Genomic DNA, 27,804 nt, shown 5'->3' with positions numbered 1-27,804 from the left:
GACTTTCGTCAGTAATGTCAAAAGTGTTCATTAACACGCGCATATTGGTGCACATGCTCTGCACGTGCAAAATATGTTAAATTGGTCAAAACGCCTAATGCGGTTACTTTGGCGGTGAGTCGGTCAAAAATAAATCAATAATTAGCTGCAGTACCTATTTAAATGTCGGTATGTGAAAGTTCGTGTAAATTCATGCATTATTAACAAAATAGTAATACAATAAAAACTGACTGATTAGGAATTTTGTTGAGTGTGATCTAGTTGGTAGGCCTGTATGGTCAGAGACCACCAATTCAAAAAGAACAGGGAACTTACTGGGAATGAGGTAAGGGTATACCTGGGAATAAGGTAACGTCTGTGCGTTCTGATTGGTCAGTCATGTAAACAAACCCAGGAAGTGATTATTTTTTCAAAATTGATATTTTTTCACTGCATTTACAGTATTTTATTATATATTTTGACAAAAGTTGCTACATTTTATGTGTATTGAAAAAAAGTTTTATCAAACGAATTTCTCCCGCCATGTCAATGATGTAAACAGGGGGTCATCTCATTGGGTATGACTGAATAGCGAAATCTAGTAGATTTCGCGAAATCTAATCAAATTAGCGAAATCTAGACATAAAATGTAAACTAATGAATATTTTTTAAAATCCCTTTAAGCTTTTGTTAAAAGTGTAAATCTACGTTTGCATGCCAATTTTCAAGAAAAAATATTTATATTTAGGGTGGTTTTGAAGCGAAAAACGTATACGGGTCTAGATTTCGCCCGATTCTACATGCGCGGAAATCTCAAGTGTCAGGCAAAATCAAGATAAAAAATCTAAAGTGATGAATTTTCTTTCTAAATCTTTTTAGGTTTTTATTAAGAATATATTTATAAGTTTGCATGTCAATTTTCAAGAAAAAAATATTTATATATAAGGTGGTTTTGAAACGAAAAACGTATACGGGTGATGATTTCGCCAGAGTTTATTTGGGCAGAAATTTCAAGTGGCAGGCAAAATCTAGATATAAAATTTAAACTAATGAATATTTTTAAAAATCATTTTAAGCTTTTATTAAAAATATAAATTTACGTGTGCATGTCAATTTTCAAGAAAAAATATTTACATTTAGCGTTTTTTTGAAGCGAAAACGTATACTGGTCTAGATTTCGCCCGATTCTACATGTGCGGAAATCTCAAGTGTCGGGCAAAATCAAGATATAAAATCTAAAGTGATGAATTTTCTTTCTAAATCTTTTTAGGTTTTTATTAAGAATATATTTATAAGTTTGCATGTCATTTTTCAAGAAAAAATATTTATATATAAGGTGGTTTTGAAACGAAAAACGTATACGGGTGATGATTTCGCCAGAGTTTATATGCGCAGAAATTTCAAGTGGCAGGCAAAATCAAGACATAAAATTGAAAGTGATGGATATTTTTTGAAAATCATTTAATAGTTTTATTCAGAATAAATTTCTACGTGTGCATGTCTATTTTCAGGAAAAAATATTTATATTTAGTATGATTAATAACATATACTGATGTTGATTCACACGAAAATTACTTAAATAAAGTGTCACTATTCATATGTTTTTCGTCCGATATTTTGGTAGAACTAAGATAGTTCTTGAAAAACTTATAATTAGATATACATGTTTCGATGTATGGAAGGCCGTACACGCCATAATGTTACAATGTAAGTCTATGGGAAAACAATTGGTGGTCTCTAACCATATAGATCTACTAGATCTAGCTAACACATTTTCATTTTCATTTTCACCTCAGATCTGAGGTTATACCCACCTTTCCACCCAGTTACTTACTTGTACCAGCAATAATGATTAGAGCTATCTAGTGTCTCAACAAAATGAGGACATTTTACTTATGATATCTCCTATTTTTCAAACCGGATCTGATGTTCATCCATCGAATAGAAAAATAATTTTTATTCGTTAGGATTTTGTTAATTTTTATACTTCCGGGTGCCAACGGAGCAAGAATTTTCTGCCAAATCTGGATTTTTGGCTCAGTCTGGGCATATTTCTGTCCAAATTTCGTAAACTGAATGATGGACGCACCGTCAAATTATCGACAAGGTAAGCTATTGATTAATGTTGACAGAGTTTCTTTTATTTACGAAAATACGCATGATTGTGAGTTGATCGTCATTTCGGATATATTTTTGATTCGGATATAAATATTCATGAACATAATTCAGGAGTCAGATTTAGCAATATTTTATGTAGCTAAAATTGTCTTGTGCTGTTTTTGTTCACTAGACAAAAGGATAAACTTCTAGCTAGCTACTTAAACTAATATATACTTTAAATAATGAACAAAACCTTCAACGTTCAAATTCAATAAATAGCCTCACTGTACCAACTCTCGAACGGTACCATCTCTCGACCAATGTTGACATAACACTAGATTATCGGTATCTGTAGAGGTGCTTTACATACCTGGATACAAGATTTTTATGCTAATTGTTTAGTTTATTTCTTTTCGTTTTGATGAGAATAAATATTTATCCACGGACTATTCAAGTGAAAACAATAAAACACTGTTGACAAAACTTGTTTTGATTTAGTGGCATGATGCCTAAAAGGTCAAAGGTCGAGAATTGGTGATCTGAAGTTCGTCAATATCTACCATTACTGTCTGTATTTAAAAATGCCGTATAACTTCATGAAGTGGAATAAACATGCAAAATAAGAATACACAGCTTTGAAAAGGGTCTGTCTACTAGCCAATGCCGGTGAAACATGTGAAAATACTTTAATAGTCTTTATTTACTTGGTAAATGGTGCAAAATGGGTCGAGAAATGGTACAGTGAGGCTAGGTCTTATTTGGGAGGCAGTTGCTAGAGAACCGGTAAAGACAGCAAACTCATTCGTCCGGAACCAGTTCTCTAGTCAAAGTACTATGCATAGGCTATGGAACCAGAATTTTGTTTCTATGCATAAAGCTGCCGAAATTAACTTTGTTTCTTTTTGTATATGCATGTTGTGCATGTACAAACAAAGTCGCAAAGGCAGTGTCACATTGGAGAAAAATCGGCAGCCAGACAGGAACTTGAACCTGGGGCCTTGGAATACTGATGCTATGTTGACTGAGCTACCGGGCCGTCTACCCATCCTCTCACCTTTTAGTAATACTAATAGTATTCTCGATATCGACATTATGGATAAAATCCCGTTTTCCGGTATTCACCACCAATAAACGCCCGTTCCCGGTGTTACGGTGAGGGGGGTATCGGCCATTACACTACATGGCGGTAGTGTTTAGATTATCCTTTTTTCAAGTTTTAAACAAAGAAAATGAATAAAAAAGTATTGCAGATTATCATTAAACATTGTTGTAATTAAGATGTAGCAAAACTATATCCTCAAAGTTTAGTTTATTTTTGAAATTTTATCTTTTATTCTACACTGCCGCTTCCATGGCTCGATACCGAAGGTGTGAAATTATTCGCATTTTTCAAGGTAAACCAATTATTTTTGGGAAAAAAAATGTTGCCAAGGTCGTAGAGTAGTATTTCCTTTGTTAGAAAGTAAGAACTTTCCTAAATCCTTATCTTCTGGCAAAAATAATAGTTAATATTGTACACGGTCTTTATATCGGTTAATCTCGCCAGCCCCCCTGACCCTATTTACAGAAATATCGGAAAACGAGATTTATCCTTAATGTCGATATGGTCAGTTCAGCAGGTCCTGTAAAGTGGTATATTTGTATTTACAGATAAACTGATAATCTATAAGTTTACAGATTTTTTAATCTATAAATTTACAGATCATGTGTTTGAAAAGTGCTCAAACCATATTTAGACAAAATCGCAGCTTGAAATTAATTGATTTACTTATGTGCATAAGTAAAGGTCAGTTGTAACTTTCAGTCATTTCTGTTGACTTTGATTTTTCTGAAAATGCCAAAAACTAAAAGTCAACTAAATTGGCTGAAACTCACAAATGACCTTAATTTATGCATACTGTGAACATACTAACTTCAAGCTTCGGTTTTGAGAATAAATGTTATTTCATCAGTTTTCATACACACAATCTGTAAATTTATAGATTGGAAAACCTGTAAGTTTATAGATTATCTGTAAATTTACAGACAGTATGTAAATCTACCACTTTCCTAGACTTGTTCATGTCCTATACCTTGACAGCAGCAGAATAGTATTAAATGGATCCAGCTATAGATTTCATCTGAATTTGCATTTGGACATCAAAATCAAATTGACCTGAAACAGTTCTATAATAGTGCTACTGTACATGTGTACAGCACTTAAAATTGACTCCAGACTTACATTTATTTTTCTTTACAAGTGACTTTCATTGATTTTTAATTATCTTTGATAGGCATCATGGGTGTCATACAGGTTTTACAAACACTAGTATTTTGCAGGTTATTTCCACATGTACGACTCGTATTAATCAATGATCCATAGTTTGTACTATTGACTGGCCTGTAGTTCAGCAGTGTTTTGGTGGGTTAAAGAGAAAAAAATAGAAATGAACAAAAAATGATTAAATTTATATCAGATGTCATGTAGTAAAACACTTATTGAATGAATTACTGGTCAACAGTCAAACGTACTAGCACATGGTCCGTCGGACTTGAGGCTTTCAATAAGTGTATACTACTTTGTATGGTCATAAATACCTCTCATGCCAGTATTCTAAATACATTTCAGCATCTGGTAAAAGAAAAGGTGGGAAAAGCAGAGCACAGAAACCTCCATTGTTTGATGATACAAGTGTCCAGCAAGGACCCCCACAACAAGGTTACGGACAACCACAGACCAATTTCTATGATCCAGGTAAAAACTACATTGGCACTGTAGAGATATTAACTACAAAGCTTGAATGAAACGTTTTTTGTTTTTTTTTGTTTTTTTTTTTAATTCAGTTTATTTACTTTATTGCTTGACTGTGAATGTTAAGCAGGCTTGGGTCTTGTTTGAATTACTCACATGTCACTGTGTGGGTTGTTTGGACATCAGGCAACATATTTATATAATGAGTGTAGGGAATAACCAGTAGTAATGAGCTAGAACTTTGCAGGCCGAGATCAAGCTACTATAGTATACAGAATATCCGTTTACTGCTGGTTTTTTTTTATCTATAAATGCAACAGCAGCCATTCAGCCTTTCCAGTTTTAATTTTGTACCAGTATTGACTTGTTTTCAGCAATTTCCTGATAACATCCCTTCACAAGGCAAAGGTGAATGATCATTGACTTTAGATATATATCATCTTTACTTTTGTTTCAGATTGTTGAAATACCCCAATATTTAGTTTATAAATAATTAATTTTAGGCAGATTGTAAAGGAAGTTCTACAACTTATATTTATCACTCTTGGCACCTCATTCCTGATGGAATCCATTGCCACAAGGGTATGAGAGAAGAGGCCAGTTTCCCTTTTAATGCTGTGCGCCAAGCAAGGGAGCTACTGATACCATTTCTCATGTCATCTTTACTGTCAACATCTAACTGAAAATATTTTTCTCACCCAGTGTTAGGTTAAGCCTGGAAACAGTATTGTTTTATACTTATAGGAAGCCAGCAATTTGGTGGTCCAGCACCTGGTCAAGATCAAGCATGGGGGAACCAGTTTGCTGGTCAACAAATCTTCAACGATCCAATGGCAAATATGGCTGTGCAGTATGGTACCTCTTTAGCTGGACAAGGCAAAGATTTAGTCAATAAAAATGTAATTAGTTTAAATACATTTTTGTAAAATTGTCATTTTACTCTTTTGTTATTGAATTATACAAAAAAGTACATTGTTAAAGGAGTGTGACACTACTTTAATAATTTTTAGATGTTAGAAAATGTTTGCAACTGCATCTGCATAAAATCAATACTATTAAAGTCCCTCATAGTCATTACATGTATGCACAAACAGTATTGAAAAGTAATTGGTAATTTTTTTTTCATTGGAAAAAAGTCCATTTCCAGTTTTGGATTGTTAATTTTATCAGGGCTTCCTTGCCAAATTGTTTAAAATCTCAGGTGGCTTGCCCTTCACCTTTGAGTATTTGTAACTTTGGATAGTCTTTCACTTAAGGTAGCTATTAATCTTTCTAAAAATAGGTCACTGGTTCTACCCCATTGCATAATTATGTTTTTGTCTGAAATAATGTTTCACACAAGACACCAAAAGACATTCTTCACCATTATACCTTTTAATGGTAATTGCATTTTCTTTTATTTCAGTTAGAAAAATATGTGTCAACATCGAAATTAAAATACTACTTTGCAGTAGACACATCATATGTTGGAAAGAAATTATTTATGCTACTCTTCCCTTATTCTCACACAGTAAGTATATTGAATTTTAATTTTCATACATATTTAAATAGGGTAATTCTGGAAACTATATAAGTCATTAGATTAAATGAGCTGTGCCATGGGAAAACCAACATAGTGGCTTTGCGACCAGCATAGATCCAGACCAGCCTGCGCATCCGCGCAGTCTGGTCAGGACCCATGCAGTTCGCTAACGGTTTCTATAATTGCAGTAGGCTTTAAAAGCAAACAGCATGGATCCTGACCAGACTGCGCGGATGCGCAGGCTGGTCTGGATCCATGCTGGTCGCAAACCCACTATCTTGGTTTTCTCATGGCACGACTCAAATAATGCTGCTGTCTCATCAAGAGATATTCAGTCATAAACCTTAACCCTTACCCTGCTAAATTTCGTTAATGAACTTGTCCATCTTTTTAATTTGGACAGTACCATTAACTGTTAAAAGGGGTGCTAAACAAAAAGAGACTGAATGGCGAACAGTGCAGATCTTGATCAGACTGCACAGATGTGCTTGCTGATCATGATCTACACTGGTTGCAAAGGTAGAATCAGTTGTGTCCAGCATGATAAGTGTTACCGATAATTCAGAATTGATTATAGAGGAGTTTGATGACTTCTGATCAGTTTTTCACTCCTTTAGGTAACAGGTCATCAAATTCCCACCACAATGGGGAATTAAACCCGTGGCCTTCTGATCAGGTGTCTGACACTTAACCCCCTTTAACCTTTAGCCTGCTGGTGGTGATTTATTTTGCCGTTGTAACCAGTGCAGGCTAATCATGGTCTGCACTGTTCGCTATTCAGTCAGTAAATTTTCCGTGAACACCCCTTCAATTAATAAATGGTATTGCCCAAATTGAATGATGGACCAGTCCATTTTAGGAATTTAGCAGTCTATGGGTTAATCTTACACCACTACTGACTGTGAAACATAAGGGGATCATCAGATTACCAGTTGAGAATGGTCATTATCAGGAAAACTTGTGATTGTACTCCGTTAAAATTGACAGAATGAGAATATATTACATACGATGGTATTTTTTCTCAACTTGGTTTGTACAACTTAGAATACAGAACTGTAGTTTGAAAATAAAGTATTGTGAAGCCATTCAATGTGTGGGCATGATATTTCATAGTTTGAGACAAAACTGCTATTTTTGGGGGATATGGATCTTGGAGGGGAGGGGGAGGGAAACAAGGATGAAATGAATGGTAATTTTACTGTTTATTAAGATTTTATTTGGTGGAAAAAGACCACTACAAAATCCATGAAAATTAGTCCTCATAAATATTAATGATTTTACAGTATGATTGATTCATCATTATCATCAGTGGCTGGTTGCTAAATGCTATCCCAATGAAATACTAAACAAGACAACTGTAATTGACCATTTCCTTGTAAATTGACATGTTACCCTGATCATTTTAAGAAACACCTAAATGCTCTAAGTGAAGAGCAAAGAAAGCATCGTAATTGATATACAAGAACTTATTAGGTTTACATGAGATTAATTAAGATTTTACTCACATGTTGTTATTGGAGTTCAGAACTGTTTTATTATACCACCCGGTACAACATTTATGGGGGCTGTATGGGAGTTGCTGTCTTCATGTTTAGATAATCTAAAGAAATATTATTGTATAGGATAAAATGTATATTGACCAAGACACAAACAGTAATTAATCTCTATAATCCTGTACAGCTGTCACACATATTGCTATCCTATGTTTTAGTCGTGTTTATTAATTGGCCTTACTGGCCACCTCTGCAAATTGGCAAAACTTGATGTATTTATTTAAGTTTAAAGGTACATTGTAGCATATACATTTATATATAAACTCCTGTGATAGAAAGCTGTTACCATTGACTTGTATCCATAGATATTTATTGGAAAAGGATATCTCGATAATGTCCCACCACTAAATTGTAAAATGGCTAAAATACTAGACAGATCAAAATAAAACCATCCTATTTTGGGTAAAGTAGTGAAGACTTGGCTATACCAACTTACTACATATTGTTTGGAGGACTGGAGATAAAAGTTTCGCTATACATACAGCTGCTGGTTTGCACATACAGTAATCTGATTCATTGTCATGAATGAGCTTTACACATCTCTGCAGGGGAATTAGGTTCATCTTGCTGTAGGTAATCTCTCTCATTAGTTCATCTTTTGCATAATGAATGCATTTGTTTGTATTTTCAGAATTGGTCAATAAAGTTTGATCAGGATCAGCCAGTAGCGCCAAGGTTTGATGAAAATGCTCCAGATTTATATATCCCAGGTATGTGTACAGTAATTCAGCAAGATGTTTGTATGCAAAGCTGTCATATTTATTTTTCACTTTGTGTATGAACATGTGAATGATTTAAAAAGTTGATGAAGTTTTTTTAAGTCAAGTGTGATTTTGTAAAAATCAAGCTGATGGGAGACATATTTCATATGGATATTCAGGGAAATAGATAAATATTTATAAGAGACATCTATTAGCAAAAATTGTTGCAACTTTAATTTAGGTAAGGTAGTTAATATTAAGTGTGTTTTCCGCTTATAAATCTGCCTGAGTAGTGGAGAAGTGTAAAATCAGTTTTTCTCATAAGACTGAATTAGTGTGCAGTGTTTGAAGTTACAGTTTCTTCACATGGGAGATTATTCACTCTACATGGACAACTTGTTAAATATATAGGGCAATTTAGAATAACAGAATCATTTTGTTATCACATATATTTGTTTTCCTGGAAGACACACATTTAGTGAATGTAGCGAAAATAATTTCCTCACCAAAAAAAACAGATTTACAGTAAATAACTGATAAACCATGAAGCTGTTAGTTTTCTGCAGGTGTAACTCACTTGTGACATACTGTGATAAATGAAATTAATTCCCTAACAGTGTCTTTTATTTCATGTAATACCACACACACATGAAACAAACTTGGATGCAGTGAAAAATTGGCTATTAACAGCATTCCCATTCACGCAAAAATCCGCGTAATTCACGCATAAAAAGTCGCACACAAGTTTTAAAATTCCACGGGTACAATGCACGCGTAAAAAATCTGACAGAAAATACATTGTTCGTCGATAAAGAGCCAAAATTCAAGTAACCAGACATTATTTTTGATCCGTACACGCAAATTACCGCAATACACACTGTTGACAATTTGCTACATGTCAAGACGAGTTGAATTTACATGCCGATGGCATAATTTAAGCTCCGCCTACTCCAGATTTTCGCGAGAACTGTGACAGCAAATCAAATAATTTGCAAAACTAGCGTGATAGTATTCAGCCAATCAACGCCGCAGTTACATGTTTGACACATTCCGATAATTGTCAACATGTGCGAGTGCAAAAACAATGATTTTGGACGTTTTTTCAACAAGTTGTTGAATAATTAAGCGGTCAGCTGGCATACACTACACAATTATTTGGTCTCCATTGTAAAAGAAAGACTCGTAAGCTGCTTGTTTATTAATATTTACAAAATGACCTGTTGCGGACTGAGTTTCATCGGGCAATTTTTCATTTTTATTCGAGTTCGATACTGTTCATGCTAAATAAATATTACCCGTCAAGTTTTTATTTTATAACATTTTTTTGTTGCTATAATGTTGCAGCAAGATATAGCAGCCAAAAAATGTTATAAAAACTCAGCGGGTGATACTTATCAACATCTGCTTGAATTTTTGAAAACAGGTTTTTTTTTTTTTCAGAATTATGGAATAAAGAAAAACTCTTTGCGTGGAAAATGATATATCTAAGAAAATGAATGGTCATATCAATAGTTTTTATCCATATTGAAACAAGAAAATTATAGCCATCTTTTCAGATTGCTTCACAAGCTTGCTGGGTGTGTGTGGTGGGGGTGGGGTGGGGGAGGGGGTATACTGAGTTAGAAATGATGTTCATAAATTTCTATTTTTCAACTAGAAGTCTCTCCACTTTTCTATAAGGAGAAGTGACTTTTAGCTGTATCCCTGTAGTGCATGTGTAAAACAAACCACTGTCATTAACACAGGCTGAATAAAAGTGTCACTTCCCATATACTTCTTTATAATTTTGTTTCAGTTGGAACATTTTTTTTCAATTTGTATGGTTTGTGTCCAACTTTTTTATCATGTATCCACATTTGAAAAAGTCAGTGGGAATGCTGTATTAAGTTGTAATTCCTATATCCCAAGAAATATTACTTGCTTGATTTTAACAAAGCCAAAGTAAATTCAGTATCCCAAGAAACTCTGGTAGTAAATGGGTTTCACCCCGTATGTTCATCTATTAAAAGTTGACAATCTGATTATGATATACATTTTGTAGTATCAAACATTTATGCAAATATAATTTTTTTTGCGACTCTTAAATCTCCCAAATTTTTGCCATTATATGTGTGTTCCACTGTACAGCTACAGAAATCAGAAACTGTGTTCAGGTTAACTGGATACTTTTAGCAGAATTGAAGTACTCTTGAAAGACAACTTTCCTAGTTAATTATTTACATGTCATATTACAAACCTTTTTCCATATATGGGGCAAATGATATGCTAGGTCTGTAATTCGGCTTTAATTGTGACAGATTTTGAAGTTGGTATTGTTATTCATGAGAAAACCAACATAGTGGGTTTGTGACCAGCATGGATCCAGACCAGCCTGCGCATCCGCGCAGTCTGGTCAGGATCCATGCTGTTCGCTTTCAAAGCCTATTACAATTAGAGAAACCGTTAGTGAACAGCATGGATCCTGACCACACTGCGCGGATGCGCAGGCTGGTCTGGATCCATGCTGGTCACAAAGCCACTATGTTGGTTTTTTCATGGCACGGCTCAATTATGTTGTTTATTCACTTGCATTTTGTTTTCAGTGATGGCATTTGTTACGTATGTTTTAGTTTCGGGAATAGTATTAGGAACACAAGACAGGTATGTAGCAAAAACATTATGAAGTTAAGTACTTAAAGTTAACTAGTACTTGATATTGAACCAAGTCATAATAGTTATAAAATTATCTTGCTTTGATTTCAACAGTAAGGGAGCATGTTTTGTTTTTGACAGGATGAAGACCTTGTAGTCAGAATGTTGTTTATTTATAAGATAATATGATGAGAATGTATATTTTATGCTGAAGAAGACTTTGAACAGAGCTCCTGTCATTTAAGACCGGAAGATTGTTTCATTTTAACATACGAATAAAGACCACTTTCAAATGCAGAACTTGTAAAGGCACTCCCATGGGTGGTCTTTGTGTACAGATTTTACTGCATATATAGAACGTTTTTTCATCTTTGCAGGTTTACACCAGAACAACTGGGGTTACAGGCCAGCACTGCATTAGTGTGGATAATAATTGAGCTAGTGGCTGTCATGCTTAGTTTGTACATAATGAATCTATCAACAGAACTTAAATATATGGACGTTCTTTCATACACGGGGTACAAGTTTGTGGGGTAAGTTTTGATTAATTTGTACATAATGACTCTTATCAATAGAACTTAAATACATGTTCTGTGACTTCTGTCATACACTGGACCTGTCATACATGGGACACAGGTTTGTTGGATAAGTTATGTTTAGTTTGTACATGTACATAATTACTCTATCAATGGAAATTAAATACATAAGATATTCTTTTATACAATCATGCGTAATAAGTTAGTTGGGCAAGTTTCATTAATATATATATGTTCAGTTGTTAATAAAGCAGAACTTCTAAGCCACAAGCTGGCTGTCAGGGTAAATACAGTTTGTGCATGTCTCATAAATGCCTGTATCCAGCTCGTAATAGGAAAAAACTTTGGTTTGAGATCTTTTGGTCTTCTTGACTTGGTTAAATACAAACATACTTAATACCAAAATATTGTTTATTTGGTTGAGATGGGCATTGCTCATATAGCAACGCAACACCAGTAAGTACATGTATGTACATGTGATACCATTGAATCTTACTTATAAAAATGTTTAAAGGGACATGCCTATAGTTATATGTAAAAAAATTTCGATATTCAGAAATTTCTTCAATACATATTACATAAGTAATAGCAAAAAAATATGAAAACAGAAAGATTCAGTGAGTTGTAGGCAGTATTGATTTAAATACATAAATGCACATGACTGTAATCTGTAAGTTACATGTGTTATTAAAGAAATATCAAAAGTCACACAATATTTGTTGTAAAAAGGTAGAAATTTAGTGGTGTTTAAAATCGTACTGAAAAATACTGAACATAACATACATTTATAATTCTAAATACACGACATACTTTTTTAGCTCACCTGAGCACGAAGTGCTCAAAGGTGAGCTTTTGTGATCACCCTGTGTGCGTCGTCCGTCGTCAACAATTTGACTGTTAACACTCTAGAGGTCACATTTTTGGCCCAATCTTAATGAAACTTGGTCAGAATGTTACCCTCAATAAAATCTTGGATGAGTTTGATACTGGGTCATCTGGGGTCAAAAACTAGGTGACCAGGTCAAATCAAAGGAAAAGCTTGTTAACACTCTAGAGGTCACATTTTTGGCCCAATCTTAATGAAACCTGGTCAGAATGTTACCTTTAATAAAATCTTGGATGAGTTCGATATCGGGTTATCTGGGGTCAAAAACTAGGTCACCAGGTCAAATCAAAGGAAAAGTTTGTTAACACTCTAGACATCACAATTTTGACCCAATCTTAATGAAACTTGATCAGAGTGTTATCCTCAATAAAGTCTTGGATGACTTCGATATTGGGTCATCTTGGGTCAAAAACAAGGTCACCAGGTTAAATTAAAGGAAAAGCTTGTTAACACTGTAGAGGCCACATTTTTGACTGTATCTTCATGAAACTTGGTCAGAATGTTAATATTGATGATCTTAAGTTCCAATTTGAATCTGGGTCATGTAGGATCAAAAACTAGGTCACCTGGTCAAATCAAAGGAAAAGCTAGTTTACACTGTAGAGGCCACATTTATGATCATATCTTAATGAAACTTGGTTAAAATGTTAATTTTGATGGTCTATAGGTCAGGTTCAAATCTGGGTCAGGTGGGGTCAAAAACTAGGTCACTAGGTCAAATCAAAGGAAAAGCCTGTTAACACTCTAGAGGCCACATTTATGACTATATCTTCATGAAACTTAGTCAGAATGTTAAACTTGATGATCTTTAGGATAACTTGGAATCTGGGTCATGTCGGGTCAAAAACTAGGTCACCGGGTCAATCAAAGGAAAAGCTAGTTAACACTTTAGAGACCACATTTATGACCATATCTTAATGAAACTTGGTCAGAATGTTAATCTTGGTGATCTTTAGGGCAAGTTTAAATCTGGGCCAGGTGGGATCAAAAACTAGGTCTCTAGGTCAAATCAAAGGAAAAGCTTGTTAACACTCTAGAGGCCACATTTTATGACTGTATCTTCATAAAACTTAGTCAGAATGTTAAACTTGATGATCTTTAGGTCAAGTTCAAATCTGGGTCATGTCGGGTCAAAAACTAGGTCACGGGGTCAAATCAAAGGAATAGCTAGTTAACACTGCCATATTTATGACCATATCTTAATGAAACTTGGTCAGAATGTTAATCTTGATGATCTTTAGGTCAATAGGTCAGGTGAGCGATACAGGGCCTTCATGGCCCGCTTGTTCATAATGTTTATAATTTTCAAACATTCAGCTGGAATCCAGGATCTTTAAGTTTACATAAACGTTTGTTTTGGGTTTAACGCCGTTTTTCAACAGTTTTTCAGTCATGTAACGGCGGGCAGTTAGCCTAACCAGTGTTCCTGGATTCTGTACCAGTACAAACCAGTTCTCCGCAAGTAACTGCCAACTTCCCCACATGAATCAGAGGTGGAAGACTATTGATTTCAGACACAATGTAGTTTATCAAATAGTCACGGAGAACATACGCCCCGCCCGAGGATCAAACTCGCGACCCAGCGATCCGTAGACCGACGCTCTACCTACTATACATTTGTATTGAATGTAATCCAAGGCAACATGAATCCTGTTTTCTGTTTTCAGAATGATCTTCAGTTTACTAGGAGGGATGCTGTTCCAGTCTACAGGTTACTATGGTGTCCTGGCATGGTTCAGTATTGCTATTGTTTTCTTTTTGGTAAGAAAATACAAATTTGCGCTATCTAATTAGCTTGTCTCTGAGGTAAAGTTCAATGATATGTAGTGACAGCAGAATATTTTGTGGCTGTCTGTTATTATGTGTTGTTAACTTCGTTGATATTTTCATGCCTGCACAGTTTTACACTTTAGAGTCTTATTCCCCAGCTGTCACTCAGGTAGGAGAACACTGTCTTACCTTGAAAGATCCTAAAAATGCGGAGGACTTTATATTTTATATGATAAACAAATGAGCCACACCATGAGAAAAGCAACATAGTGGGTTTGCGACCAGCATGGATCCAGACCAGCCTGCGCATCTGCGCAGTCTGGTCAGGATCCATGCTGTTCGCTTTCAAAGCCTATTGCAATTAGAGAAACCGTTAGCGAACGGTATGGATCCTGACCAGACTGCACATAAGCTGGTCGCAAAGCCACTATGTTGATTTTCTCATGGTGTGGCTCAAATGCTGTAGAGGCTGAATTTTATAACGTCGAACTTGGTTCGCTCGAACTCAGTTGGTGTTGGAAATTTGTTCAAACCAACTAGTTCCAGCCAACCAATGTTTCTTTGCTGTGATTGATAATTTGATCAGACTAACTGCTGAAAATTTTAACTTATACTTTTTAAATGTACGTTCTCTTATTATGATAAACATACCATACATCATAAAATGAGCCGCACCATGAGAAAACCAACATAGTGCACTTGCGACCAGCATGGATACTGACCAGACTGCGCGGATGCACAAGCTGGTCTGGATCCATGCTGGTCGCAAATGTACTATATTGGTTTTCTCATGGTGCGGCTCAAATGTTAAAGCATTCCATTAAACCTTTATTCTTGGCTGAACAATGATTTGCTTTCTTAGTTATAACACAAAAATGTACATTGGTAAAAGTATATGTCAGAAATTTCCTTTTAACATGTGTATGTAGGTTGACATACTCGCCCATAGATAAGGTGAAATTTTCTAATTTAATTATTTTCACCAAGTTTATTTGTATGTATACATTACACTGAAAATTAGTGTTACTGTTTGTTACTGGTAAAAATGCAAATGCACTATGTTGGTTTTCTCATGGTGCGGCTTATTTACCAAAAATGTGTGGACAAATTTCTTCATGAGAAACCACTTTAAGTTTAATTTTAATACTTGGCAGTTAGGTGAACAACTTTGTTTTTGTTCATTTTATAAAGATTTAATGCAAGTGGTGATTTAAACATCCACAGTAATTGTCTGATATTATTTTTTCAGGTGCGTACATTAAAAAGTCAGATCATGCCACGTTCAGAGACTGAAGGTTACTCGGGGTCAGGGACCAAAAGAAGTTTATATCTTATACTGTCCATATCTTTAGCTCAACCATTTCTTATGTGGTGGCTAACTAGACATATTTTGTTTGCTAAATAGTGATTGTGGCATATGTGTTAACTGAAATAACGTGTAATCTGAAACTGTGTAATGAACTTTGGGAGCTAAAATAATTTGAAACATTTGTGTAAATAGGTAACGTCACTGCAATTTTCTTGGAGAAGAAAGAAGTGCAGTGGTAGAAATTGCCATCAGTTTTAAGCTCTATGTGGATTTATATATATTTCAAGAAGATTTATGCAGGAAAAATGTGAAAAAAATTGTACAATTCTTTAATATAGGGAAAGAGTATTTGAAGTTTTTTTGCTCCTATGAAAATCGTAATTTTGCATCGGGACAAGGAAAGAAAAGGAAGTGGATATGTAGATGTTATCAGCTTGGCTTATTATGAAGATGGAGTGTCTCTGATGGAAAGGTCATACCTGAGCGTCAGATAACTGATGACAAGAAATGTAACTTGCAACTGGTCTGTAAATATGGTAAATCAATACATCTAGAAGAAATGACTTAAATTATGTATTGTACAAAGCAGTTTTTGGAATACAAAGGCATTAAGTAAAGAAGAAAGCATCATTTATAAGGTTCTGTATGAAAAGACCATTATTTGAGAGACATGAAAATCAGTCTTTATGTGCAAGCAGTCCTTAAGCTCAAGTAAAAATAAGTTGTTAAGATTTAACCTGGAAATACACAAATTATCTATTTTTTTTTTCATTAGACATAATATTTTTTGCAGGCTATATCCAAAATATATTATACCATGTACACTGGAACACCTCTGAACAGAATTAATCAAAGGAGAAATTTAATTTTGAATGGTTTAAAGTTCAGCCATGTTATTTTTTAATACAAAGAATTTAATCCATACCAAAAACAAATGTTCTGTTTGGAAAGAAATCTGAACTGGTTTAAGAGAGGTTTCACTGTATTTTCATTCAATGTAAATGACCACTGCATAATGTCATCAGATAATATTCAAATTATTAAACTATTTTTTTATGCCCCCCAAGGGAGGCATATTAGTTTTCAACTGTCCGTCCATTCGTTTGATAGTTTGTTCGTCACAATGTTGACTTTTTGCATGAAGGCACTTTACTCGCGAACCACTGCACCCAGGACCTTCAAACTTCACATGCTAATAGTACTTATTGAGTATACCGCCCCTGCTGACTTTGGGGTCAAGGTCAAGGTCACAGGGGCCAACGTTAACTTTTTGCATGAAGGCACTTTACTCGCAAACCACTGCACCCAGGACCTTTAAACTTCACATGCTGATAGTACTTATCGAGTACACTATCCCTACTGACTTTGGGGTCAAAGGTCAAGGTCACAGGGGCCAATGTTAACTTTTTGCATGAAGGCACTTTACTCGTGAACCACTGCACCCAGGACCTTCAAACTTCACATGCTGATAGTACTTATTGAGTACACCACCCCTACTGACTTTGGGGTCACCAGGTCAAAGGTCAAGGTCACTGGGGCCAACGTTAACTTTTTGCATGAAGGCACTTTACTCGCAAACCACTTCACCCAGGACTATCAAACTTTACAGGCTGATAGTACTTTATGAGTATACCAACCCTACTGACTTTGGGGTCACCAGGTCAAAGGTCAAGGTGCTGCGGGGGCATTTGTCACCATTAGTGACAGCTCTTGTTTTTTACTCTTTACCCTGCTAAATTTCTAAAATGGACTGGTCCATCATTCAATTTGGGCACTACCATTTATTATTAAAAGGGGTGTTCAGTGAAACTTTACTGACTGAATAGCGAACATTGCAGACCATTATCAGCCTGCACGGATATGCAGGTAGATCTTGGTCTGCACTAGTCGCAAAGGCAAGATCAGCCAGCAAGCTAAAGGTTAAGAATATTTTTGGACTTAACAAAATGATTGTGTATTTATATTTTTAGTAGCTAGGGCAGATATTGTGTGAAAACATACTGTCAAATGTGGGCACAGTATTTCATGGATTTGGCCAAAACATTAAGTTTCACTGATACATACATTGGTGGAATTCAGATTTCATTGAGACTTGAACTTCAGGGATTGATACAACAATAAAATCCAGAAAAATAAATCCCAACATAAATAATGATTTGACAGTGTATATTTTAGACATGCCTAGCCAGTTTAATTCTGTGTGGAAGGAGCAATGTGTTTCTGCCAAAATAATTCATTTAAAACTGTTTGATATTTTGTATTAATGTGCTAAAGGTAGTAATGTGTGTGCGGTCTACAATGTAGAATTTGATTAAACGCTTATTTTTCAGAACTGTAGACCATATACTTCAGAATTGTTCTTAAGGGGCAAATAAGAAAAGAAAAGGTTGTGTGCTTGATATTTTTTTGGACTGATTGGAGAAATTTGGACCTCACTCAAGTTTTCTTAATTGGAATCTGTGAGAAAATCACAAATTCGATGAAATTTTTACACTAATACAATTTTTTTCTACAACATACATGTAGATTTTTTATTGAAATTTCTAACAGCCATTAATAATCATATCAACTATAATATGATGTAACAGTCTTGGGGTATTTTTCTGAGATATTTGCCCTTGATTTTAGAGTTCCATACTTTTCAAGCTAATTCTGAGACATTATATTTTTTGAATTATTTAACATGTCCAACTTTTAAATATCATTTTTTATCTCTAGAAAGATGGTTAATTTGTGGTTTTGATAAATTTACTCAATGGTTAACATAAATTCATAAAATGATCTTTCTTTCTATATATGTATCGTGTCTATGCTTTATTCTATGTTATCCGGGGGCGGGGCGTATTTTCTCCGTGACAGTTTGATAAAAGACATTGTGTCTGAAATCATTCATCCTCCACCTCTGATAATTCTTGTGGGGAAGTTGGCAGTTACTTGTGTAGAACAGGTTTGTACTGGTATAGAATCTTGATATTTATGAGTCATAAAATTCCTTAAAAATATGACAAACTGTCTTTTAACTTACTGACAGGAAAATTGTCTTGAAAGGAACTTTGATTTAATGTTTGTATGTATAAAGTATGATCACATGTACAAAAGCTTCATCATGAATTTTGCATCAAGTCTTGCCATTTTCATGAATAGACATAGTTTAAATTTTGAATTGGAAGGCAAAATATACATTTTGCATTTTATCTATTACAATCAAATTAGTTTTGTAATAAACATTTCACTGCTGAATTGGTGCAAAGTATTTATGTCTTTTTGAATTGTTATCACATTATCAAGTTATTGTTTATTATTGCTTTGGTGGGAATGGCTACACTATTAATCCTCTGGGGGCTTCCTGGTTGTGTTTATTATGTCCGCCTTTGAAGAAGATGAGTTATACTGCAAATATGTCTGTTGATCTGTCTGTCTTTGGGTTGGTAGACAAAATGGTTATTATATACTAGGGATCGATGGCAACGAACAGCATTTTTGGTATTGGATATTTGGTCAACCTTCCGAACGAATATTCAAATATTTGGTTACAGGCCGATAAATGTTCAGACAGATCAAAAACTTATGTGTTTATCATATCCTAATCAACGATTTGCATAAATTCTACATTCGTATACCCGGGTAGCCTCCATTGTCGAGTGGTTAAGGCCTCTGACTTGGACTCACTTGCCCCTCATCGATGAGGGTTTGAGTCTCACTCTGGATGTTGAATTCATTAGGTGATGAAGCCATAAGGTTGACTTACAGAATGTCAGAGTTCAATCCATGTGCCCAGTTTTTGTTTGATCATATTTTATGAATAAGCGGATGTGACGTCCACATTAGCATATATTATTATAAATGAAATATGATTTGTCATATTTTAGTTAAGTATGTATGGTATTTATTGCTTGCAAGAATTTTGAGATTTTATACTTACACCAGTGTATGGCCTCTTTGCTCACAGGTTTCAAATATTTGAAGTTTTCTTATTTTCAATACAAGATACAGTATTTCAAAAGCAGTGGGCATTGCATGATGTTAATAGTTTTGTTTACTTCAGATTTATTCAAGTCAGAAAATTATTGAAGATTATAGGTGACTTTGTTTGTTAGACGAATTTTTATTTAATACTGGCAGTAGCAATTGACTTGAAAGATTATTTAATAGGCATTCTGAAAAAATATACCATTTTCAAGTAACCGCTGCTACTATTTTAGATATACCGGTATATGCAATACAATACATCAAATTTTACAAACTGGTGAAAATTCTAATGGATCATTTATTAAAAAAAGATATTTGAGCCAGCAGAAATGATCCTTTACTTTTTGCAAACAAACGAACGTGAAAATCAGGTGCCCCTGTGTCCAAGCGGTAAAGGTCACTGACTTTGAATCACCTGCTATTAGCTATTTTGAAACCTTTCTTTTGGGTTTAGAAAGTTTTAATGTGAAAAAGCTGTCAATCCTGCTTTGGAAGTTTAGTTATACCCTGGTGCCTGACTCTGTTTGAAATAATGCCTGGAAGGGCAGGGATGGGTTTCCTCTACAAGTTAATGCTAGAAAGTAGCCATATGACCTTCGGTGCGGGTAAGCTATTAGTATAGGCGGATTGTCTGGCATCTTGGCCTACTAGGGGCCACTACAGTTGTTTCTATTCATGATTCAGTGTGTCATAAATATACTCAAGGTCACACAGACAAGGTCATGTGAGTGACTTGGGGCCACTATGGTCCTATTTTATACATATAGATGGGTGGGGTGGTGGAGATTTTGTTGTAGTGACAATCATGTTATTAAAGAAAAAGAGATAGCTATATGTAAAATATTGGAAAAGTAAAAGCTGCCTCTATAAATATATAGGGATAGTTAAGATTTAGTTCTTGAAATACAACCTAATCAGTATGTGAAAGTTTGAGACTTACTTAATTGAAAACTTACCATTTTGAAAATGCTCCAGAATGAATTTGTATTTCATATGAGAATACATTTATGAATTATATCAAGGTAGGTCAGAAATGATGCGGAGTGGGTCCAGAAACAGAAATAAATTACCTTGTTTTTGTGTTTTCATATTTAGTAAATGTTCACAATTATAGTTAGAAAAATAATGTGCAGTTGAATGTTCCATATTTATTGATCTGGCCTTCTTATGAAAAAGAAACTTGCATATAAGGGCTGTGACTTATTGCCTACAAATTTTAACATAAAATTACACATGGAAACTAGTCACTAACAGTTTACCCATTGTTGATACTTAAATTTAGTTTATACTTAATATTAGTTTAAACTTATTTCTACCTAATTTTAGTTTATTCTAAATTTAGTTTTAACTTATTTCTTGTCTTTCATTGACAGTTCACTAATTATTACCTTTAGTCAAATATTAATGCGGAGTTATCTTTGAAATTATGATTAAATATATGTTAAGAAATGGTCAGGATGTAAAATTTGTATATGACATATACATGTGTATGCATGATATAAAGCTTTAAATGTTCTATATAAGAATAGTTGTTTTTGTGTATGTCTTAGAATGCTACAATATATTTATGTACATAATTCTTACATGACCATGTTTCAAGTTACTGTAAACATTGTGCCTATTGAATAATGATATACATTTTCTTGCAGAATAAAAGTACATGAAAACATATAATTCATATCTTTTTTATACGCCCGTTTGAAAAACGGGACGTATAATGGGAACGCCCCTGGCGGGCGGGCGGGCAGCGTCCACAGACTTTATCCGGAGCATATCTTCTACATGCATGAAGGGATTTTGATGAAACTTGGCACAGTTGTTCACCATCATGAGACGGAGTGTCATGTGCAAGAACCAGGTCCCTAGGTCTAAGGTCAAGGTCACACTTAGAGGTCAAAGGTCAAATTCAAGAATGACTGTCCGGAGCATATCTTCTTCACGCATAGAGGGATTTTGATGAAAGTTGGCACAATTGTTCATCATCATGAGAAGGAGTGTCATGTGCAAGAACCAGGTCCCTAGGTCTAAGGTCAAGGTCACACTTAGAGGTCAAAGGATACAAGAATGAAAACTTTGTCCGGAGCATTTCTTCTTCATGCATAGAGGGACTTTGATGAAACTTGGCACAGTTGTTCACCATCATGAGACGGAGTGTCGTGCGCAAGAACCAGGTCCCTAGGTCTAAGGTCAAGGTCACACTTAGAGGTCAAAGGTCAAATTCAAGAATGACTTTGTCCGGAGCATATCTTCTTCATGCATAGAGGGATTTTGATGAAAGTTGGCACAATTGTTCATCATCATGAGAAGGAGTGTCATGTGCAAGAACCATGTCCCTAGGTCTAAGGTCAAGGTCACACTTAGAGGTCAAAGGATACAAGAATGAAAACTTTGTCCGGAGCATTTCTTCTTCATGCATAGAGGGATTTTGATATAACTTGGCACAAATGTTCACCACCATGAGGCGGAGTGTCGTGCGCAAGAACCAGGTCCCTAGGTCAAAGGTCAAGGTCACACTTAGAGGCCAAAGGTCAGATAGAAGAATGACTTTGTCCGAAGCATTTCGTCTTCATGCATGGAGGGATTTTATGTAACTTGACACAATTATACACCATCATGAGACGAAGTGTCATGCGCAGTTGACCCTTCTTTAGAATTACTTCCCTTTGTTTTTACTATAAATAGCTTATATTGTAACTTTTTCATTACTAGTTGTAGGGAAAAATCGAGACCACTTTTCTGTAGTACAACATGCATGCTACATCCAATTTTGAGGTGTATTTTGACAAGTCTCTACCTGGTAAAGATTTTTGTGAGGACTTACAATTTTTTATTAGGCCCCTACTGGTTGAAAACCAGTTTTGGGGACTATAGGAATGCACTTTTCCGTCATTCCGTCCGTCCGTCCGTCTGTCCGTCCGTCCGTCCGTCCGTCCGTCCGTCCGCAATTTCGTGTCCGGTCCATAACTCTGCCATCTATGAAGGGATTTTAATATTACTTGGCACAAATGTTCCCCATGATGAGACGACGTGTCATGCGCAAAACCCGGACCCCTAGCTCAAAGGTCAAGGTCACAATTGGAGGTCAAAGGTCAACAGGGCTTTTTTCCTGTCCGGTCCACAACTCTCCCATCCATGAAGAGATTTTAATATTACTTGGCACAAATGTTCCCCATGAGGAGACGACGTGTCTTGCGCAAAACCTGGACCCCTAGCTTAAAGGTCAAGGTCACAATTGGAGGTCAAAGGTCAACAAGGCTTTTTTCCTGTCCGGTCCATAACTTTCCCATCTATGAAGGGATTTTAATATTACTTGGCACAAATGTACCTCATAATAAGACGATGTGTCATGCACAACTTTCAGACCCCTAGCTCAAAGGTCAAGGTCACACTTAGCAGTCAAATGTAAACATAGCATGAACAGGGTCTGTTTCGTGTCCGGTCTATAACTCTGACATTCATTAAGGAATTTTAATATCTCTTAGCACAAGTGTTCCCCATGATGAGACGACGTGTCATGGGCAAATCCCAGACCCCTAACTCAAAGGTCAAGGTCACAATTGGGGGTCAAAGGTCAACAGAGTTTTTTTCCTGTCCCGTCCATAACGCTGCCATCCATGAAGGGATTTTAATATTACTTGGCACAAATGTTCCCCATGATGAGACAACATGTCATGCGCAAAACCCAGACCCTTAGCTCAAAGGTCAAGGTCACAATTGAAGGTCAAAGGTCAATAAGGTTTTTGCCCTGTCCGATCCAGAACTCTGTCATCCATCAAGGGATTACAATATTACTTGGCATAAATGTTTCCCATGATGAGACGACGTGTCATGCGCAACACCCAATACCCTAGCTTAAATGTCAAGGTCACACTTTGAGATCAAAGGTCAAGAGGATTTTTTTCCTGTCCGGTCTATAACTTTGTCATGCAAAGCAGGATTTAGATATCAGTTGGCACAAATATTCCCCTGGATGAGACAACATGTCATGCGCAAGAACCAGGTCCCTAGGTCTAAGGTCAAGGTCATATTTAGAGGTCAAAGGTTAAATTCAAGAATGACTTTGTACGGGACATTTCTTCTTCATGCATGGAGGGATTTTGATGTAACTTGGACCAAATGTTCACCACCATGAGGCACCCTTGTTTTTAGAATTACGTCCCTTTGTTGTTACTGTAAATAGATTTTATTGTAACTTTTTTATTACTGGCGGTAGAGAAAAATCGAGACCACTTTTCTGTGGTACAGCATGCATGTTACATCCAATTTTTAGGTGTATTTTGACCTATCTCTACCTGGTAAAGAGTTTCTTGTGGACTTGTATTATATAGATTTTTTTTTTTTTTTTTTTTTTTTTTAAAGATTAATTTCCCTTTGTTGTTACTATAAATAACCTACATGATAACATTTTTATAATCAGCCAAAAAAATTCAATATGAAAACAACTGTAGGTTTTTATATATATAAATTTTAATCCAAGTGTTTTGTTATAACATATTGTATATATAGTACAATATTGTTTATACATCATTGACAGATATCAGTTCATTATGTTATACTGCAGTAGAGAAAATTAGGTGCCTTCCAGTAGGGGACTTTGTATTGCATGGCAATACTTCATTCACTTGTTTTTTTATTTTTTATTTATTTTTTTTTTTTTAACTAAACAACCACAAAATTAAAATTCCATTTGCAAATACAGGTGCTAGAGTAAAGAAATTTGCTGTTACGGGCGTATATTGTGACATTCTTGCACTCTTGTTGTACTTGACACTAAAAACTGTTACACAGTAGAGTTGGGAGGAGTGGTCTCGGCCTCTAAACTTATCAGGATGGTCCAGGGTCTGTGGTCCTGCATCTACATTTTAAATTTAACATATCCTCTGAAACTACTGATCCGAAATACACCAAACTTGGTCAGTAGCATTCTGGCAAGGTCCTCTCTCAAGTTTGTTCAAATGGATTAGCTTGGCCTCATTTCGGGGCCGCCAGAGCTGAAAATAGAATAACTTCTCATGAACCGTTTATGGATATTCATTAACTTTGTCTGTAGCATCATTGTAAGGTCCTCTCTCAAAGTTGTTCAAATGGAAGCAGTCTGTCACTTTAAGGAGTCAGTAGAGCTAAAAATAGAAAAACCTGTAAACAACTTCTCATGAACTGCTTGATGGATCTTCATCAAAGTTTGTCTATTATAAGAGCCTTCCCCAATTTTTTTGGAAGTGCTCAGGGTGAGCTATTGTGGTTGTCCGTTCATCCGTCGTCTGTCCGTCCACACTTTTCTTCAGATGATATCTCCTCTGAATCTACTGGTAAGAATTGCACCAAAATTGGTAAGTAGCATCCGTCAAGATAGCTTTGCCCCTTTTAGGGGCCACCAGAGCTAAAAATAGAAATACCTTTAAACAACTAATGAACAGCACGACGGATCTTCATCAGACTTGATCTTTAGCGTCATTATAAGGTCCTCTCCCGCTGGAGCTAAAAATATAAAAATAGAAATACTTTTAAATGACTTCTGCTTATGAACAGCTTGATGGATCTTCATCAAACTTGATACTTAGCACCATTATCCAGATCCACTTCCAGATTTGTTCAAATGGGGATGCATGGTCCCTGAACTTGATCTGTAGCACCGTTATAAGGTACTTTCCCAAATTTGTTTGAAGAGGAGAGTTTGGCCTCTACCTTCTAGGAGCCACTAGAGCTAAAGATAGAAATACCTTTAAATGACCTCTTCTCATGGTCGACCTGATGGATCTACACCAAACTTGGTCTGTAACATGATAAGGTCCTCTCCCAAACTTGTTCAAACGGGGGTACTCGGCTCCCTTTTAGTGGTCACTAGAGCTAAAAGTAGAAATATCTATAAACAACTTCTACTCATGAACTGCTGGAAGCATCTACATCAAACTTGTTCTTTAGCACCATTATAAAGTCCTCTCCATTTTTTTGCAAATAGGGGCACTTAGTCTTTTAGGGACTGCTAGAGGTAAAAATGGAACCATTATGAAGTGACCTTCCAAAATACTATCAGCCTTTTCCAATTGTCTGTGTACGTTTTTCCACCCAATTTTGAAGTCTTAAGAACCATATACTGTTTGAACTGTTTGTCATCTGTCACACTAACTTATGAAAATACCTCCTGGAACATTCGATACCTTGAGCATGTTATGGTCCTCTTCCAAAGTTGCGCACTCTCTAGCCTGTATAAGCTCTGAAATTCAGGTGAGTGATAAAGGGCCATCATGACCCTCTTGTTTTAAATGGGGGTACTCCGTTATATAGTTAAACATAGAAATACATTTAATAAATGACTTCTATTCATGAACCGCTTGATGGATCTTCATCAAACTTGGTCTGTAGCATCATTATAAGGTCCAGTCCCAACATTGTTCAGCTGGAGCTTAAACTCGAAAAGTTCTTTAAACGACTTCTTCTCATAAATCGCTTGACGCATCTTCATCAATCTTGGTCTTTAGCATAATTATGAAGTCCTCTCATAAGGTTTTTCAAATGAGGACACGTGGTCCCTTTAGAGGCTGCCACAGCAAGAAAAGAAAAAAGACTTAAATAACTTTCACCAATGTTGCTCAGAAGTAAGTTTTAAAGGTCCTCATCAAGTTGGCGGCTTCGTCTTGTTAAAAACAAAATTTGTAAGTGAACTGACGATATGCACAGCATTTTTCATAATCAGGTACATTATCATGATTATCATGTCTCCCTGACTGGGCGATATACATTGTTTTTGGCTTATTCGCTCATCTGTCTGTCCATTTTTCTGACAGGCACAAAATATTTTTAGCGCATGTCTTTAACAGTAGGTCGTGTTTTGACAAAGTTTACAGTAATGATCAGTTTGTATAGATAGTCGTGCATATCGTTGGTTCATTCCACAGAGATTATTCATTTGGAGTGGTCTCTTAATAGTCAAAATGCAACTTCAGTACTAAGCCTTGTTGCACATACACATGTATATTGCATGTTAGGTTGGGTAATTTTTCAACGAGGCCCTCTGATATTTATAATAAGAGATTCCATCTGAGAGTAACAAGTTCTTGTCAGCACATCTACTAAACCGCTGGTCAGTTTCTGTAAAATGCACAGCCATGATTTGTGTGGACACTAGTTGCGGATCATAGTTTGTTCGGAGAATTTATTTTGGAGATATTGCCCTTTAAATGTTTATTTGTACTGCCCAGTACGACGGATACTTAAACTATTCTGAAAAAGTTGTCCCCCTTTGAAAATGAATGCCAATTGTAAAGAAATAGAAAATAAACAACTGTAGAAAACTGTGTTCTACCTAGTTATGTGAAATTTCAACACTCGTACGCTATTGCAAATGCATCAAAACGGACATATGTAACAGTTCTTTCAAATGGAGAGTTTTTAAAAGCGTTTGACTGTCCGGAAGTCGGGCCCAGTTAGGCAGTCCTTTTCCGGAATCGAATGTTTAAATCAGTATACTGATACTTGTTTCATAGAGTAATATACATGTTTTACATGCTGTTCAATTTTCATGTGAAACAACTCTTTCTTTCTATGATTTGGTGTTGTTTGATTTTTTTTCTTCTCAAAATGTAAGGCTAAGCGTTAAGTTGTCATCAAGTTCTAATTCAACCAATGAACATGGTGAATACTGCTACAAATTTCTTATTTTTATATGCTGTGATGGAAGCTAATCCAATTACTGAATTTTAAACTTTCAAAAGATATTATAACAACAATTTCCATAAGTTTAAGTACCTTGTCACCATTGCTTCTCAAAGTGTAAAAAAATAGAAAATCTTCTTTAAGAACAGTATATGTGTAAACATAATTTGTGAGAACTAATTATAGCATCCCCTTGCAAATACCATGTACAGTATTAATATATCGATGACCGGACCCCTAGCCACTTCCATCTTTAAAATCATACTACCCTGTCTTATAAAAATTAAATGCAAGGGGAGGTACAAGGTGTAATGTTTTTTCCCTCAAAAATGACATTATTGCTTGGCTTTTACTATCGAACTTAAAGTGTCGTTTCACTACAAATAGCTATTTTTTACCAAACAGTAAGATAAGACAAATTGTATCACTTCTAATCTGGAGTTCATAAGCTGTCATGTGACTCT

The 27,804-nt window shown here is 35.5% G+C and overlaps 1 protein-coding gene across 1 annotated transcript; it reads left to right on the top strand.

Annotated features, from left to right (window-relative positions):
• Positions 1 to 1,934: 1,934 nt before the first annotated feature.
• Positions 1,935 to 21,361, top strand: LOC123539227 (protein YIF1B-A-like). Its single transcript, XM_045323772.2, has 9 exons — positions 1,935 to 2,086; positions 4,688 to 4,813; positions 5,555 to 5,709; positions 6,216 to 6,320; positions 8,517 to 8,595; positions 11,169 to 11,226; positions 11,595 to 11,750; positions 14,307 to 14,400; positions 15,659 to 21,361. The coding sequence occupies exons 1-9, from the start codon at positions 2,056 to 2,058 to the stop codon at positions 15,812 to 15,814; spliced, it is 960 nt and encodes a 319-aa protein (XP_045179707.2). The 5' UTR covers positions 1,935 to 2,055; the 3' UTR covers positions 15,815 to 21,361.
• Positions 21,362 to 27,804: the final 6,443 nt, after the last annotated feature.

The sequence above is a fragment of the Mercenaria mercenaria genome, chromosome 1 (assembly GCF_021730395.1).
Source record: "Mercenaria mercenaria strain notata chromosome 1, MADL_Memer_1, whole genome shotgun sequence".
Taxonomy (NCBI): domain Eukaryota; kingdom Metazoa; phylum Mollusca; class Bivalvia; order Venerida; family Veneridae; genus Mercenaria; species Mercenaria mercenaria.
The sequence above is the reverse complement of the archived record's forward strand: the minus strand, read 5'-3'. Positions and strand labels throughout refer to the sequence as shown.

Bases quoted from the DNA above. Each gene is read 5' to 3' on its own strand.
- LOC123539227 (XM_045323772.2), top strand. From the start codon at position 2,056: ATGATGGACGCACCGTCAAATTATCGACAAG. The intron at 6,321-8,516 runs GTAAGTATATTG...TTGTATTTTCAG, and splicing joins TCTTCCCTTATTCTCACACA to AATTGGTCAATAAAGTTTGA. The intron at 14,401-15,658 runs GTAAGAAAATAC...TTATTTTTTCAG, and splicing joins TTGCTATTGTTTTCTTTTTG to GTGCGTACATTAAAAAGTCA.